Source organism: Halichoeres trimaculatus, unplaced genomic scaffold (assembly GCF_033239565.1).
Source record: "Halichoeres trimaculatus isolate MK-OKI-2021-1 unplaced genomic scaffold, fHalTri1.1 fHalTri1_scaffold_22, whole genome shotgun sequence".
NCBI lineage: Eukaryota > Metazoa > Chordata > Actinopteri > Labriformes > Labridae > Halichoeres > Halichoeres trimaculatus.
In genome coordinates, this window is record NW_027437200.1 from 5,802,125 (window position 1) to 5,819,736 (window position 17,612).

Sequence of the window (17,612 nt, forward strand, 5' to 3'; positions counted from 1 at the left end):
GTGCAGAAATTAAAAAAATATTTCTGGGGAACTTTAAGTTAATTTTGGCGGCCCCTATGGACAAAAAATAACTTGTTTTTTAATCTCTTGCTGCTCTTGATTTGTACAGATATCAACTCTGTTTCAATTCCAGGAATGTTGAAAAAACTGCAAGAATTGAAATAAATAGAAGAAATGGGAGTGATACAAAAAGCAAAACAAAAAAAAAAAAAACTGTTTAAAAAAATATATTTTGACCTTTAACTTCGGCCAGATTATACAGGAAAACTTATTTCAAGATCACCAAGTTTTACATTTTATTTCTTTTTTCCTGCTCATTAGGTCACAGGCTGAGCTCTCTAATTGAATATTAACATATTTAAAGGACATATGTGCTAGGAGCTGAAAAAAGTAATGTTGTGTCCTACGTTTCTTCCTGTTCTGCCTGACTGTGTTATATCGGGGGCAACAATAAGAGACAAACCTGCACTGAAGTGTTTCAGACTCGGTGCAGGTGAGTGTGAGCAGTGACAGCCTGGAGCATCCTCTCACCCTCCTCACACACTGTGGCAGAGCAGAAAACAGTGCAAACACTGTGTTAGAGCGCCCTCTGTTGGACTCAGCACAAATTGGAGCTTGGGTGAAGGCAGCCACTCTCTATGTGGGATAAAGGAGCTGAGAAAGAAAAATACCTCTCACCTTTTCTAAGAACAAAAGGAAAAATGAATCTTTAAATGAGTCAGAAATGACAGCCACACTTTTGATTTTTCAGTGATTTATTTCATGCTAAAGCTTGAAGTTTGATCAATATAAACCCCAGAAAATAAGAAATAAGTACAGCAAATCAGCAGTGATACCATGAGACAGAGAAAATAATTTGCACTTATTTGAAAAAAGTCAAGTCATAAAAGAGATATGAAATCCAATTTCTCAGACTGTGGAGTGATTCAGTACAGATTCTTATCTCCGCACTCGAGCAGCAGAGTACAAGTGCTCTGATAACAGTGAGAAATTACATTTGATATGTTCTCAAGTAGGAACAGATGACAGAGATATGGTTGATACATTCATTGTTTTGGTCAGTTTTTTTATCAGTAAAAGTTAAAGCAATCTCAAAGAGAAGTATCAGAAGTTTCAGCACAAAAGAAAACAACAGGAGTGATTTGAAATGGAGAAGCAGAGACTGATGTCAGGAGTGTCGTCTGTGTTTCATGCAAACCCTGGACAGCACGCAGAGCTTCTGTCTTTTCACAAATGCAGTAAATCGTCTTTCCAAAGAGGGCTCGATCGATGTTGTACAATACAGGGTTGGATATTCTCCACAAAGATTCCACGTGTACAATACAGGATTGTTTCCAGTGTATGGTAATCTCTAGCTAGGCCCATGAAGGTACAAAGTGAGACATAGTTACACTTCCAACACTTGCAACCCAAAAAGAGAGCACAGAGAAAGTACCTTTACGATTTGAGCTTCCAATAAATAAATGCTGCAGCTTTCTTCGCAACTCCAAGAACTTTTGACAGTTTAGATAACGTGCATTTGAGCCTGTCTTAGAAAAGTGCTGAAAAACACACACAAACACACACACACACACACACGCACGGCAGCTGATTAGACATTCTGTACCACCTCAACATCACACTTTGGTTTTCCTCACTTTATACACTCGCATACACACCTGGGTACAGACAGACGCTGTGAAACATTCATTCAGTAGTAAGCACACGGAGCTCTGAGAGCAGAAAATGTAACAAGAAACTCCAGTGTTATTTTCTAAAGCCAAAATAATCCACCAGCAGCTTCAAAACATCACAAGAATCAACCATCATCACTTTGTTTTTCATGTAAACATAACTGAGCCCACCTTGTGCTTGTTTGTTATACCCTGCCTGTTCACTGTGACTGGAAGCAGCAGTTTGGTGACTGATCAGCATCATCCAATCAAAGTTTACCCATCAGCAAGTTTGCAGGTCATGGTTTTGCATCTCAAATGCATTTAAGAAAACAAGTCAAACCCACCACCAGAAATTAATTCAAGAGAAAAATATATTTGCTGCTTCCCACCAAGTCAGCTGAAACTTTTCAAATATAAAGCTGGACGAGTACCAAGTTCAGAAGCTTTGTGTTGCACTGGACCTCGAGTTCTTCAAGACAGAAAGTCGAGCCAGAACTGCAAATGGGAGGAGAGCAGAGAGAATCAGAGCTGTGAGAGGGGGAGAGGAATCAGCAGAGGACGAAAAGGAGCAGAGAAAAACAGCCACAGTCCCAGAGAGGCAGTCATCCAGGCCCTGCAAGGCTCATCCTCCCTCTTCAAAGGACCAGAGGAGGGCCTGCCTCTTCCATCCATCCCCCCTCCCCGGGGATGACTCCCGTCTGGTGAGAAACGATAGGACCCAGCAACTCACACACCCACTGAGGGTATAATTCACTGGCTGGCATCTCGGTGTCTGTCCATGTCTTGCTGTGTGGTTATGTCTCTTGTTGAAAACACACACACACACACCCACCCACACAAACCTCATTAAAAAAGACCAGTCAAGCAGAGGAGACGGGGACAATTATCAGAATCAGTCAAGTCAGAACCGGTCTCTAAGATGAAACTGACTCTCTCGAACCAAAAGAATGAATCCACTGCCTCACATGACCTGAAACTAGACGTCCTGTACCTCAGTTTTGTCCTGACTATCATTTGACTCCACACACACACACACACACACACACACTGCCCCTCTGTACCAGTCCTTTTGCTCAATTGCACCTTTAATTTGCTTGATCGTTACACTTTTGCTTATTTGATTCCTACGTCCTCCATAAAAAGGCTTTTATTTTCTAAATCCCCACAAAGAGGCCTATCATCACACTGCAAACACACCAAAGTGTCTGATCAAATATTAAAAAAACAAATCTGAAGAAATGAGTTCCAAGTAGTTATTAAAATTAAAAAAAGAAGACAAAAGTAAGATTCTACAAAACGAGAAAACAAATCATAATTAATTGACTACTTTAAGTAATTTACTGCCCCGCTCAGTCTTCACTCTGTTCCAAGGCCTGGTCACACCCTTAAAGAGGGGGTACTGTGTTGTTTTTAGTATTCATTCTTCCCCTGTGGTTAACCCTAACCCTAAAGTAGCTTCATATAATTGACTGCTCTTTTTTATTTTGCAATGAAGTTTCAGAAAACCCTTATTTGAGCTTCTGCTTGAAATCCTTCAAATTAACTGCTCTGTCTCTTTAAGACTCCCTGCTCTACAGGCCCCTTCGCTCTGATTGGCCAACCTTCTAGCAGCCTGCTGGGTGTAGACCTTGGTGTTTGAGGCCTGCCACACAGGAGATCTTAATACGATTACCTCATCATTTCAGTACGTCTCATCAAGATCTCATGAGGATCTTGTGCTACTTTCAGAACAGATCATTCGGTCCAGTCTATAGACAGATACATAGATTTTTACAACATATTAGTATGTAGCAGTTTGAAAACCTGCACATGATTAGTTTGGACATTAAGCACTGTTATTTTACAACCATGTTAAAATATGGAATAGCATTGTACACCCTCTTTAAATATCTCATGATATTTAAAGATATTTGATGATCAGTGATTTGGTCAATAAACTGATATAAAAAGATAAACATGTATTAGTATAACCATTCCTTACTCTAAAGTCACATCTTTAGATTTCTGATTAGTGTTGAACCACAATATAGTAAAAGGCCTTTAACTGGCTCATCTCTGGAGGTGTCTGAGTGATAAAAAAAAAAAAGTCTGAACAGTGCACTGCAGATAAAAGTTTTTTTTTAGTGTAAAGTAGAAACTAGTAAAGCTTTGTGACTCTTGTAATAGAGTTAAAATTGTTCCTGTCATATCTCCTCTCTTCATTATAAAGCTGTTAATCATCATTTTTAGAGTAAGAAGTGTTCCAACACAAAAGGCTTTTCAGTCTTCTGATTTTGCACCTTGAACTGTTCACTCAACCTTAACATTTAGTTTTCCTTGTCATAAAAAGTGGAGCTAAAAACAAGCCTGATCACTTCTCGCTAGCTGTCAGTGAGGACTCATTAGCAGAGTTGCTAAGGGAATAAGTTAATAAGTTCATGCTCTACTTTCAAGAGCTGTAATTGTACCATTAACACTTATTTCATAACTTTTTCTGCACACCACCGTCTTTTTTTTTAAGTGGTTTAAACTCAAAGGAGGTGAAACAAAACGAGATGGTGCAAAGCAGCCAATAAGCTCATAGCTTCCTCTGTTTTTTTGACTCTACAGTCCTCTGTTCCCTCAAGCAGCAGCACCGTGTGAGCAAATCCACTTATTACGATGAATCTGTGAGAATTAACTGACTGGCTGAAAAATTCTGCTGCTGCTTTAAATCCGAGTGTGACCAGGCCCTGTGAAGGAGAGAAGGTTAATTAACACTATGACCACATTTGATGTTAAGGAATATGTGGGGCTTGATTTGTTCCTTTAAACCTCTTTGGTACATTCCATTACCCAATGAAATGTAAGCGGCTTTGAAACGTAAGAAAAGACCTTACATAGGACTCATAGTTATTGAAAAAGAAGATAAGAAACATGAATACCTGAGAAAGATTGTTTTTAAATGAAATCATGCAGTAAATCAAGGCGCGGGGGTGAAATGAAGGGGGCTCAAATGTAGCTGACAGAGAAAAGAGGCTCTTTTGTTCAAAGACTCGGCAGTTCTCCTCACAACGTTACATTCAGTTACATCAGCCACACCTTGTTTTTCCGTTCTAATTCCACCATCGCCCACTCTGATCTGAAATAAAAAGGGGAGAAACGCCGCAATCAAGGAGCGTTTCTCCCGCTCTCTTCAGAAGTGTTAAGTTTTGTGAAAACCCTTAGGCTAACACACACACGCAGACACACACACACGCTGTTTTGATCTCCACTGGACTTCTTCCACATGACTAAAGCCGGCCCTCGTTTTTGTAGCACCAGCTGTTAAGTCTCATTAAGGCCAGCTCGTTAGGAGAGGGCCATCTCCATGGCAACAGCTGAGTGACATCACTGTCTGTTGTGCTACGTCCTTTAAATCGGACGTCTTTCTTCAGTGGTTGGACACGTGTTTTTGGTTTTAAAAATAGTCAGTGGAGCAGCAAGGCTTCGGTGCACTGTTGAGCCTTAGGATGAGTAGAAACTGAAGGAGTGTGCAGAGTTTAGGAGACGATCACCAGCCCCACGATTCATCTCTGATGTGACGTCTCAGAGCATTCAGGAGTGTGACACACGTATTTTCCCACACATCATTTCAGCAGCTTGTCATCATCAGTAAAACTTGTCATCGATGCGAAAGTGCGGCCTGGTGACATCATCAGGATTGAGGAAGACAGATATGGATTTCCCAGGGTTCTCAGTGACCAGCTGCTGCAGCCGCTGAGCCAGCTTGTCCTCCGAAGGCGAGATGATGCCGTTAGCTGGATGGTGTCCTGGGGAACCATGGCCGTTGGTGCTCGCCGTTAGCTCCTTCTTTAGCTGACCGGCCTGCTGCGCCTGGTCCAGAGCTGCCCGCAGGTGCTCGCTGGGATCTGAGCGCACGTGAGCGAGTTTCCTGGCGACGAGCAGCGCCTGGCTGTCTGTCAGGTGCTCCAACATGTTGCACTGGGGCAGGAAGTAGTTTGGGCAGTTTTTGCCCAGGATGCAGTGAGCCAGGTCGTCAAGGAGACCCAGGAGGAGGCGGCCGGGGGTGTCAGGGTCAGCGCAGGACAAGTAGGCAGCAGGGAGTCGATCGCAGGCCCAGAACAGAAGGGTACGCAGGTGATAGAGGCTGAGGCCTGTGCGCGGACGAGCCAGGATACGAGACAGCACGGCTTTGGCTGCCTGGAAGGCCTGGGCCATGGGGTAGGGGATGCACTTCTTCAACTGAACCTGGGGATGAGAGAAACAGAGCAACAAATGAAACAAAAACAGCAATGAAAACAGTGAAGAAACAGAGAAAAGTGGAAATTTTGTTTTGATTATTATTTTATGATGATACAAGCTGACATCAAACACCAAACAGGGCTCACAATCCTCTCACCTCACTGCGGGAGAACGCCAGCCTCCACTCCCTGTCAGGTCGGCCACCCAGCGGGGAGCAGCAGGGCAGCAGATAGAATCCAGATATGGCCTCCTCCTCTGTGATTTTACCATCCCAGAAGTGGTTGGCAGTCAGCCAGCCTTGGGCTACAGCAGGCCAGCCCCGGAATGACACCACGGGCAGCAGGTCATACAGCACGCGGCTGGAGCCCGCCTGCAGGGAGGAGGATGGGAGAACATTAGAGCAGGACAAACACTGTCCTCACTTTCCACTCCTCCAGTTTTAACAGCCACAGATACCAGTAGCTGTTTAGTTTTTTTTGCTCCTGTGATGTTAAGAAACCATTCTTTTGAGCTTTCAGAGGCTAATTTCAAGGTTTGAATCAGATGCTAAAGATATTCCATGGAGTCTTCAACCTCTTCTCGAGCTTGACAGAAAATTGAACTGATTCAAAATTCCCCTCAACTCAAAGGTAAACAGTGATTTGTGGTGTGTAACACTAAACATGAACTTTTTTTGTTTAACGAAAACACCACAGGGGTGTTAAAAGTATTCATTATCTACTCAGATGAGAAGAGTCCAGCTGGCTTTGTCTGATCAGCATCTTAGCCTGTAACTGCTGCGTCCTTACCTGCAGGATGATGGTGGTGAGGGGTCCATTCCTCTCCAGTCGGTCTGGGATGGGGATGCCTCTCTGGGGGCTGCGTCTCAGCTCCTCCACAGCTTCGCTGACCACGCCCCAGAACCAGTCGGTCACCAGGGAGGGGGAGAAGTAGCAGCCGTCGAGGGACTGAGGAGAGCCCAGGGAGGGGATGGAGCCTTTACCTGACGCAGGGAAGAAAAGAGCCAGATCAGTTCAATCCCCCGCACACATAAACCTGACCTCTGATGAAATGAAACATTGCTCCTTCTCTGTTTTTTTGGCAGTATTTCAGCCTTTTTCAGCCTGAATGGACACAGTACTGACCAGAGGCTATAATTCTTGAGGGTTATCTGTCTGCTAATGCTGGTCTCATGGACATGGTACAAGGAAACACCTTGAAGGGTTGTCTTCAAATACACCTGCTTGGACTGAAGGAAGGAAAATTTTAACACACACCTGATCTAAATTTTAAGACCAGTTGAAAACTGCATAAATTTACTTTTCTCTTGCGCTGTTGGAGCTTAAAAAGGTCCTCAGCAGAGTTTCAAAATGCAAAAAAGAAGAAATGAAAGTGAGAGAAATAAAACTAAGTGAGCAATTAAATGGAAACAATTAAATTGAATTAGTCTGTTCATCTGATTAAAAGTTTGAGACCACAGCATTAAAAGAAAAACTTTGGTCAAAAATGTGGATTCAATGTCCTTTTCTGTCAGGTATTCACTCTATCATGACCTCCTGATGCCAAGGGCTAAAAAGTTTTCTCTTTGAACATGGTCAGATTGTTGAGCTGCATTAGCAAGGCCTCTCACAACCAAGGATGTAATAGTTAACTAAAACGAAACTAAAAAGGAAAACTAAAATTTAAAAAATACATAGCAGTTAACTCAAACTAATAAAAACTAGAAAGAAAACAAAAACGATAAGTAAACTAAAACTGTATCTTGTGTTCACAAAACTAACTGAAACTAACTAAAATTAAAGACAAAATTCCCTTAGTTATAGTTTTTGACAATATTAATCACCTTTAGGATTTAAATTAATCCGACACATTTTCCCAACCAATTTTACGACATTTTTCGGCAGTTGTCAGGGCCATACGGCACCATCACAGCGACATACTGGGACGTGCTTGTTAACTGCACTGACTGGCTGTGCGCTGTGCTGCGACGAAACGTAGTGGAGCAATGAATTAAAGCTTCTGTAATAGTTTAATTGTTACAGAGTCCAAGTTTTTATTTATTGAAGCTCACATTATATTATTTTTTTTATAATTTATGTTAATATTATTTTTTATATAATTTATGTTGACATTATTTTTACATAATTTATGTTTATATTTTCTATACTAAGTTTATATTATTTTCATGTGTTTAAGGCAGCAGCCAACATAAAAAAATAAACAGTATGACAAAATATTTACTCTGACCTTTTTGAATCCTGCACCTGGTTAATAAGGTATGAAAAAACTAAAACTAAACTGAAACTAAACTCAAACTAAACTAAAATTAAACTAAAACTAAGCCTTGTTGCAAAAATCAAAACTAAATAAAAACTAGAATGCCTGCTCTAAAACCAATTAAAACTAAACTGTAATGGAAAAAAAAAGTCAAAACTAACTAAAAACTAAACTATAATGACAAATCCAAAACTATTATAACCTTGCTCACAACGCCCCACAGCTGCTGAGGTTGGACGCAGTAAGACAGCCATTTTGAATTTGTTCTTTCCCCTTGGAGACATTATCACACCTTCACCACTCACCCATTCCCCCCTCCTCTTCCTCCTCCTCTTCTTCATTGTGAAGTCCATTCTCCTCCTGGCAGCAGATGCTCCAGCGGGACAGGATGCTGGAGTCGCACAGACGCAGGCTGAGCCAGGAGTGGCAGGGCGGGGAGTGTCTCATGTCCAGGGTGACAGGCTGGTTCCGGTCATGAAGCTTGAGGGCCGGCACCAGAAGGGTGAAGTCCAGGTCAAAGTCGGCGCCTCTGGCATAGTCCCCCAAGTCTTCAGGGTTCAGGTCCAAGACTCCTTCCCGGGCCCCGCCTGACAGCAGCAGGTACTCGTTGGCCACTGGAAGGCGCTGGTCTACCTTCTGGACTAAACCTGAAGGAAAAAACAAAAACACACAACTTAAATCACAGCTTTTGATGTGCGTGTGGAAATTCATTTCTGCCCTGAGAGCTGCTTTGAGAAGCAAAAAGGGTCAGAGAAGTTGTCCCTCACACAAACACATTCAAACGCATTCATATTCAGACGCACGGACACGCTTTGAATCTCTGAATACACAAGGACAGAAAACAGCTCCAGTAAGTGAGTCTGGAAAATTTCTGCCTTAGTTTGTTTTTGAGAGGCGCCGCATATATTCATGAGTGCGCTCTGTAGTTATGTTGACACAAGACGAAGTGTGAAATTAATAAGCCACCTTTGAGACTGCTGGACAAAACACTTGTGATAAACTATAAGCCAACGTCTGCCCTCAGCAAAGCCTTCATTTCAGCTTCCTCACAAAAAATCTACACAACAAACACAAAGGAGCAGCTCCCTGACTGACAGAGGGATTTCAGCATTCAGCGCCTACAGAGGCACAGAGACCCGGGACATATCAAGTCCTCATACTCAAGTATACCACATGCTTGTGCCAAAGTGTATTTAAAAAGGGGTTCTGTGCTTTTTTGGTCTTTCTTCTACATACCTCCCTGGTACTCCTGTAGTATCTTTACATGATTTACAGCTAAAAACAACATCCTTATTTCCTCACACTGGTGGTTTAGAAAACACTCATTTCAGCCTCTGTTTGAAACGCTTTATCTTGGTGTCTGCCTCTAATTGCTCAACAAACCCCCTTCATTTTGATTGGCCAGCCCTCTATCCTTTGTGTTTAAGGCCCACACCTTAAGTGTCATGCGTTAACGGCTCCTCATGCGGTGACCTCATTATTTCAGCAAGTCCTGAGAAGATCTTGAAGATCTTGTGCTCTCCTTAGAACAGACTGTTTATTCATCACACTGTTTAACATAAAGAAGGTTTAGTATGACCATCCAGTGTTGACACTTCAAATCCATGTTTTAAACATGTGAGAGCAGAATACCCCCTCTTTAAACAATTAAAACTAACTTGGTAAAGAACGACATCCCCAAGACTTCCATGCTGGAACATGCTGGTCTGTTTAAATTAGAATAGGCAACCACAGTTGTATTTACATAACAGGGTACCATGTAACATCTCTCCCTGTATTGTATGCCAACTGGGGTGAGGGAAGAATAAGGTGGACAGAATTTTTGATACTTTGTCATTTTTTGATCCTACCTGATTCAAAACGATGGATTCAAAGGTATTGAAATGAACCAAAGCCAATGATAAAAAAACAAATTTACAGTCAAATGTTTAATCTAAACTAAAGGGAGAGAACAGTTTATATCATATCAAACAAGAAATCTAAAAAAAAAACTTTCAATATCCCTTTCTATTCAACTCTTTTCCCTGTGAGTTTGATTGTAATATGCTTTACAGTGAAGATATGCAGATTCGTCAACCATTTGAGCGTACATTTCTGACGCCTATCCAATTATTTTCTCTGCATTCCCTGTTGTTGCTATGGTAACCTTTGTTGTGATCCCTACTTCTCAAAGCTGACTTCCAGATTGACTGTTGTTATCATGTCAGTGTATAAGTGCTGGGCTAAGTTCAGGGTTCTCTCCACACAACAGGATACCTAACATCATTGATTGTCTCATGAGAGGTAAAGACAAGCAGCTAAGATACCTCACACCACAGGAACATCAACATAATCTTTCAGCCTTTACATAAGTAAATCAGATGCAAAGTGGCACACTTTATCTTGTAGTGTGTACCTAACTCAATGAATACCTCAATGAAAACAAAGCAGGAAACAGAAGTGGGGTTTTTTCCTGATAAATATGTCCACACCCTCTCACAAACATGAAAAGTGGAGCTGGATTTTGTTTGTTGGTAGCTCCCTGCTCTGCATACACAAACCATCACCATACTTTTCCTGGATTAAGAATGAACATTTTGAGACATACAAATAGATAACTTCATTTGTTCTCTTTAAAATGATGAAGATATGTAGATATAGCATCAAAATTTGTTAGCAAATTAACTTTGGTTGACAAACAATTGTGCAGGACTGAACGATAAAGAAAATCATTCATCTCTGCAGCCTTTAGGCTTCAAAATTTTAGTTTCATGTGCTTTTTATAGTTTCATCTACCAGACACCAGAATTTTCCCTTTGGGATCAATAAAGTATATTCTATTCTTATCTATTCTATTCTAAAGGAAGGAGTAGCAGTGTATGGTTATGACTTATCCAACCAAGAGACATTAATTAAAGGATGATTACAGCTGATTTTAACTCCTCTCACCTTTTGGCAGTGATGTTAGTTAATTGCTGAGGTCTTGCAATGCAGCAATATCACTAAAAGGGGGTCTGCAGACGATCATCTCATTACATTTTTATTGTATTTCCAGCTCAGCTGCTTCATCATTTTCCACAGTGCTAAAAGGCATTCCCCGACCTCCTCTCTGAACAGTTTATATGAGAGAAGCTCAAGCCTTCAAATCCCTTTACAGCCAGTTAGCTGTGTTGTAAACTTCCCAGGCTCCGGGCCCACGGGAGTCGCAGCGCTGGAGTCAAGTAAATTATGTTTTGCCAGCTTAAAAGAGCAACTGAGAGGGAGCTTGATCCTACAGCCAAACCTGTGCTGGTTTTAGCGGGGCTAAGTGTGAGTTGCTCCAGGTCAAAAGGTAAAACACTGACACTTAAAAACCCCTTTGCAGTGGACAGATTGTGGGAGCTTGAGCTCAAGTGTTTATCCCCTGCAGGGCGGTTAAGTGTCTGCAGAAAGCTGAAACTTGCCGGCAGGCCATGGCTCAGGGCACAAAGCTCCTGACATGATTCCTCTCATCCTTTTACATGGGCACACAACCTTGATGGCATGTTTTCATGTAGAGGCATGAGTGAGCACTTGAAGTGTGCTGATGGGTAAAATTGAGAAAATGAGTGAAGGGTAAAAATGTGAGATCAGAGGAAGAAGTCACAGATATCCTCAAAGGGCCGACAGCGCAGCACGGTTTGGGAAATACAGAGGATAAATCTATTGCGGTAACTTATAGATAACATGGCTGTTTCAGTTCCAGTCGTAAACAGAACCATCCATGTTTAAGTATTCTCACAGAGAAATCAGGCTGAAGAACATCCTTCTCTAAGATTAGCGTTCCTATCCACATACTTGTGCTAACTGGCACAAAAATGGAAGAGCAGTTTGGTGAAATAGAAATAGGACGGTTGTGGGCTTAAGAGTTTAAAAACCTGTGCTTAGTTGACTTAAAAAATATTACTGCCCCTTCTGAGCAAGTTTCTAAAAAGAAAAATTAATAAAGTCACCTTCTGATTTATGTTCTCACTCATGTTAATCCAATTTGATGCAACAATTCATCATCAAAAAAAACGTTAATAGAAAATTAAGAAATTTATTTTCACATATTAAGATTCTTTTGTGGGATTTCCTAAGGGCACAGAAACCAATTTCATTGTAATTATCATATCTAATTCTAGGGTTGGGTACTGTTTCATTTGTTTTGGTTCCAGTTCTGATTTCAGTTCTGCAACTTAGTAACTCCTGATTCTGATATTATTACTTCAAGAGAACTTTAAAAAAAGGATATTACCAATAAAAGAAGTTTGCTGACCTTTAATGTTGGAACATTTGAGCTCTCAAAAGTTAATTGTCAGCTTGAGATGGATTTTACTGAACTGAATCTAGTACCAGATCCAAAAAAAGGAACAAGCTCCCAGTACCTTAGCTTTTTTTTTTAGATTTTAAAACATAAAACACATTGGCCTTGCGAGTGGCCAATGTGTTTTTTGTGCTGAAGTGCTAAAAGTTGCTGTTTGTTGAGAATCTGCTTGAGGCTGGCTGCAGAAAGACCAGAAGTCACGTACACACCCAGCCATAAAACAGACTTTAACGGCATTAAAAAGCATATTTACTGCCTGGTTCAAGAAACAGCTGGAGTCTGAAACCTTAATTTCACTATCGTCACACACTGTACGCTGAGTGAATTTTTTTCTTTCTCTGCGGTTTAGAAGTTATTAGGATCGTTTGATTTTCCAATCAGAGGCACTGCTCAGGTCACGTGACCGCCGGGCGCCCTGTAGCTACATATTAAACTCACAGATGGCGTCCTATCAAATATGGCTTTGTAATCTGGATATGTATAACCTAGAAGATTTTAGCAGAAAAACAGTTTTCCATTTAGGGATTGGTACAGAATTTGGTACTTTTAAAGGTACCGACCGAATTTCATCTATAGTACCTTAACACATCTTAGTGACTGTGAGGGAGTGAAAGAGTAGACAATTTCCCATGCCTGACATGAAGACAGCATTGCAAGTTTGTATATTGAGAAATAAATATGTTAAATGATAAAAAAGACTTTGAGATTTTATTTAAAAAAAATATTTTTTTGCCACATTATCACACAAAAGAACCAAAAATGTGTACCATTTAATACCGATTAACAGGCATCGGGCATTGGCAACTTATTGTTTCAAATTTGAAAAGTGCTCATCCCTAATTCCAATTCAAAAATACTTAAAATAGATAATATATAAAAAATTAAAAGTAAGCAAAGACAACTGAATTGAAGGAAATAACCTGTTAGCCAAGTTAGCTTGCTGTCATATAGCCTCTCCATAATCCACTGGATGTTAAACTTAGTGGATGTTCTTGGTGCAGTTTTAAGGCTGAAATACAGAGGAGGGGAGGGACGTCAGATATCACAGGCTCAGTCCCTTAGGAGTCAATGGGATACTGGCTGACAAGTCTCATAATATGTAAAGTGGAAATGAGGAGTGAAAACTATCACAAAGCTTTTTCACTGTTTCATTTTAAAATCTCCAAAACATCACATGAACTAAATATTAATCATCAGGTGAAAAAAAAAAAAAAGAACTGTTGGAGATGAGACGTCAACTTTTATACCTTTTCCCCATCTGATTGAACGTCCTCATGTAATACTGTAAATAACAACAGCGGGGAAGAAAGCATGGTAAAACACTGAGCAGCTAGATCAAAAAGAAGAAAGACAGAGAGAAGGAGAACGTCAGGAGAAGGAATGCATTCCACGCCAGCCAAAGGGTAACCAGTCTGATTTGTTTGGCTTTATCTGCCACTGATAAATTGGGTCAAACAGCTGAGGAATAGGAAAGGAGTGATGAAGAAAGAGGAATAAAGAGCATCTCATCTCTCCAGCAGGGGCTCCAGTTGGAAAGAGAAGAGCACAGAGGAAAAACTGTATCAATTAGCAAGCCTCCTTCAATCTCCGAGCTGGCCTCTGCAAAGTCTGGTGCTGATCCAAGGAACGCAATCTACTTTCAAATCCCAACTCCCGAATCAACAGTTGCATTCTGCTTTAATACCGAGCTTCTGCCAGAGAGAGGCACACGTGCATGGACACACACATTGACACACTCCAACATGTATGCCTGTAGACACTTGGATGCTGAGAATAGAGCTGGATGGAGACAGTGTAGGCTTGTTTCACAGCCATGGATTAAAAGTAATCCTGTAAGAAAAGTCTTTGAATTTAGCTTTCCATTAGAGGGAAGTCTCTCCACACATCTATTTTCAGGAAAGACCCAATTTCCAAGTGTCTGGATTGACGATAGGTCTGGGCAATATATCGATTATATCGATTAATTCCAATTTTTCCTTGTAGACGATTAAAAAATTTAAAAAAATTCAATTTTTTTTCCCCGCTATTGCGCACCTTTTACACAGCGACAAGCACTGACTCCGCGTGTGGGCAGCGTGATTTAACAGTTCACTAACAAAACAACAGAAACCTAAATGTCATAAAAATGTTCTTGTTTTTTTTCCCAGCACCTTGACGGACACGTGTTCCTTATAGTCCGTATCAACAGCCCAAAGAGGTTAATATAAACTAGACCTCTCGTCGGTGAATGTTCAAATCCCTTTTCTCCAATCCTCTGTTTTCTATTTGTAACTTTTCAGGAGTTTGTTTAGATCTTTGACTGAAACATTTACAAAGCCTGGACCCTTTTAGGTTCACCTGCAGATTATTGATGATGTGACTGACGCACGTTAAACCTGCTGCTCTTCGAAGTTAATACTCTGGTCATTTTGAGATTTAGACAGTAAAGAAATATACATTAGTTCTTCTCAGCACACCCTCACTCTACCGAAGAAAATCCCCTCTTATGGTGATATGAATGGATCATGATTTGTAAAAAAATAGACTGTGGGGTGGGAGACGGGACAACGATGGGTGATCGAACAGAGCAGCGCACTGGACAGACATGACTGAGAAGTTGTTAAACTTTTACCTGAGGAAAGCTGAGTTCTGTCTTTCTCTGTAACTCACTCTGTTCCACCAACCAAATCCTCCATTCAGCAGTAATCCATCCGCTGATGAGCAGAGCAACATAACAAACCAGCATCAAGGTACACTCTGACAAGCAGGGGTGGACCAGACTTTTTAGACTGGAGTGCCCCTACCAGGGCACTGACTTACGCAGGGAGGCATGAATTCTATGAGTCCACACTTGAATAAATAGCATTTTAATACTTAGTTGTTTGTATTAAAATTAAAGGATAAACAGGCTACAGCCTTAAAAAATTAAACTAGACAGAAACAAAGTGTTTGGGTTTTTTTTAATCATTTAAACGTAGAATATAACTGAATAGTGCTGTAGTGCACTGACACAGTACTGTACATGCTTTTCCTCGCAATATTTTTAAATTCAAAGTGTACAAAATGGTGCAGCTTTCACTGTGAATGTAAATAAGTCTGCCTCCTTTAAAACTAGAAAGTGAAGTTACTGAAACAGAAGAAAAGCTGAAAATTTAGTTCCAAGAGTCAAATAGAGGTTACTTTTATTAAGTTTTTGGCAAAATTAAAACAAAACTGGTTTTGAGTTATCTCTTTCATTTGTACTTATTGTTTTCTTTAAAAGGAAAAAAAATCCTCAAAAAATGTCAAAAAATCAAAAATCGATTTTTTTGTGAAAAAATCTGGGATTTTATTTTTAGGCCATATCGCCCAGCCCTACATAATGTTAGATTGAATATCAGTGGAAAAGGGTGGATCTATTCATCTCAGTTCCAACACCTTGAAAAAACACTGGTATCGACCCAGTACCCGATACCAGTACTCGCCAATCCCTAGTTAAAAACAAATATCTCTGGAAGTCTGGACATTGTTTTATAATACCTGGATGGTTATGTGCAAATAGTTTGTGACACTTTTACACCTTACTTTGGCCTAAATAGAGTCAGAGGCCATACCCAGAAAGCTCAGCCTCTCTTCTTTCAGGAACCATTTGATTCCTATGCAATGCCAATCTACTGTATATACCACCATAATCTTTCATTATTGACATCAATGAGACATTTAAAATTTCCTACCAGTTTTAATGGTTGAGGAGTTATGGTAATTGAAGAGCACTCATAAAATAGGAGCACCAGCATTTCAATGTTTTAAAGCTTTAAGTCAAATATGCTGTTTTTGAAGGATAATTTGTATCATAAGTGATACATCCTCATTTTTGCTTGATTTTTTTAAGTGTATTTTGCAGTTTATGGGTTGCTGTTTCCCACATATTTACTCACTGAATATTCATAAAAAATTACATTCAAAACAACTCTAAAATGACTTTTATGCACCTTGAATAAAAGCTTTTTTTTTGTTTTACCTTTTTGAAATTCAAGCATTCAACGTCAGTCAAACGCAAAAAACAAACTTTTAAGGTTAAAAATCATGAGGGTGTTGCAATCAAGGAGCAATCACTTTGTTGCTGGAGTCTTTGAAGTGACCTGCGTAAAGAGATGAGGCTGGCAGGAAAAATCCAATACCTGATTTTGACGTCAATAAATCATCACTACTTTAATCCGGGGAGATAAGTTTGATTGCTATAAACAAACAGCGGGAAGATCTGAAGCTGCTGCTGACCTCGACACTGTGATTCACTTTGAGAGAGAAACAGGAAATTGGCTTCTAATAAAAATGTCTCTGGAAGAAAATGGTACAGGTTTGTTTTTACTGTTCATATATTTAGCAAGTAAAATGTATGTACAGTAAGTGTAAGTGTGCAGTACATCCTGGACTACACCTCGGTGTGTCATAGCCTCTGGGCTGAATCCGGTGTGAATATGCTTTACATTCATCAGAATAGTAAAGTTATACTTTCCTGAAAATCAAGCCATTGAAATTCCTCCACACACCTTCACTGAATACACCTCCTTCACCCTCTTGGGGCCATTCAGACATGCCTGCTTTAAGAATGAAGGCACCAAGTGACAGTGCTGAGAAATCCCCTGCAGCACAGCAGCAGCATCCTGGGAACAACGTCCTTTCTCATCACGGTTAGAGCCGAGTGAGAGTATTCTGCCACACACCTCTAAGTTTGATGGACTCCAAAAATAGCTCTGTAAATCTCTCTGGAAAATGGGATTCCTCTAAATAAGCCGATGACTTCTATATGCTGCTGGAGCCGGAGAGGTCTTTCTGATAGAGAGAGGAGTCTGAGTCTCTGGACCAAAAACAGGCTGCACTAATGAATCATTTAGGGGTAAAGTTCTTCTGCATTTATTTTTAATTTTTGCTCATCCAAATAAAGTTGACCGTACTGCATTCACAGCTCCCCACCTCCTGCTATAGCTCCACACAACCAGCACTACAACGAATGTAGATGAGTAATAGCAGCACATGTTAGAAAATAAATCTATTTGTAATGCAAAGTGGGAAACAACTTCTCTTTTTTTTCTGCCTCAGGGCAAAAAAAAATCTGTAGTTAAGTCATTTAACTGCACTGTATGCTCTGCTTACCTGGAGTCTTACTGAACAAACAAATTGTTTCCGGGGGGATGTTGAGCCCCAGGCTGGGTACCAAACATCATTTTTTTTATGGC

The 17,612-nt window shown here is 40.5% G+C and overlaps 1 protein-coding gene across 2 annotated transcripts in view; it reads right to left on the reverse strand.

Annotated features, from left to right (window-relative positions):
• Nucleotides 1-775: 775 nt before the first annotated feature.
• tmem102 (transmembrane protein 102) overlaps nt 776-17,612 on the reverse strand; it is a 49,012-nt gene continuing 32,175 nt past the window's right edge. Inside the window, exons 3-6 of one of the 2 annotated variants that reach the window (XM_074661922.1) lie at nt 8,420-8,761; nt 6,647-6,834; nt 6,016-6,228; nt 776-5,864 (exon numbers count right to left, since the gene is read on the reverse strand). In XM_074661922.1, the coding sequence (XP_074518023.1) occupies nt 5,265-5,864; nt 6,016-6,228; nt 6,647-6,834; nt 8,420-8,761 (1,343 nt within the window). In that variant the 3' untranslated portion in view covers nt 776-5,264. Of the gene's footprint in view, nt 5,865-6,015; nt 6,229-6,646; nt 6,841-8,419; nt 8,762-17,612 lie in introns of both variants that reach the window. The other variant, XM_074661921.1, reaches the window with a different exon arrangement.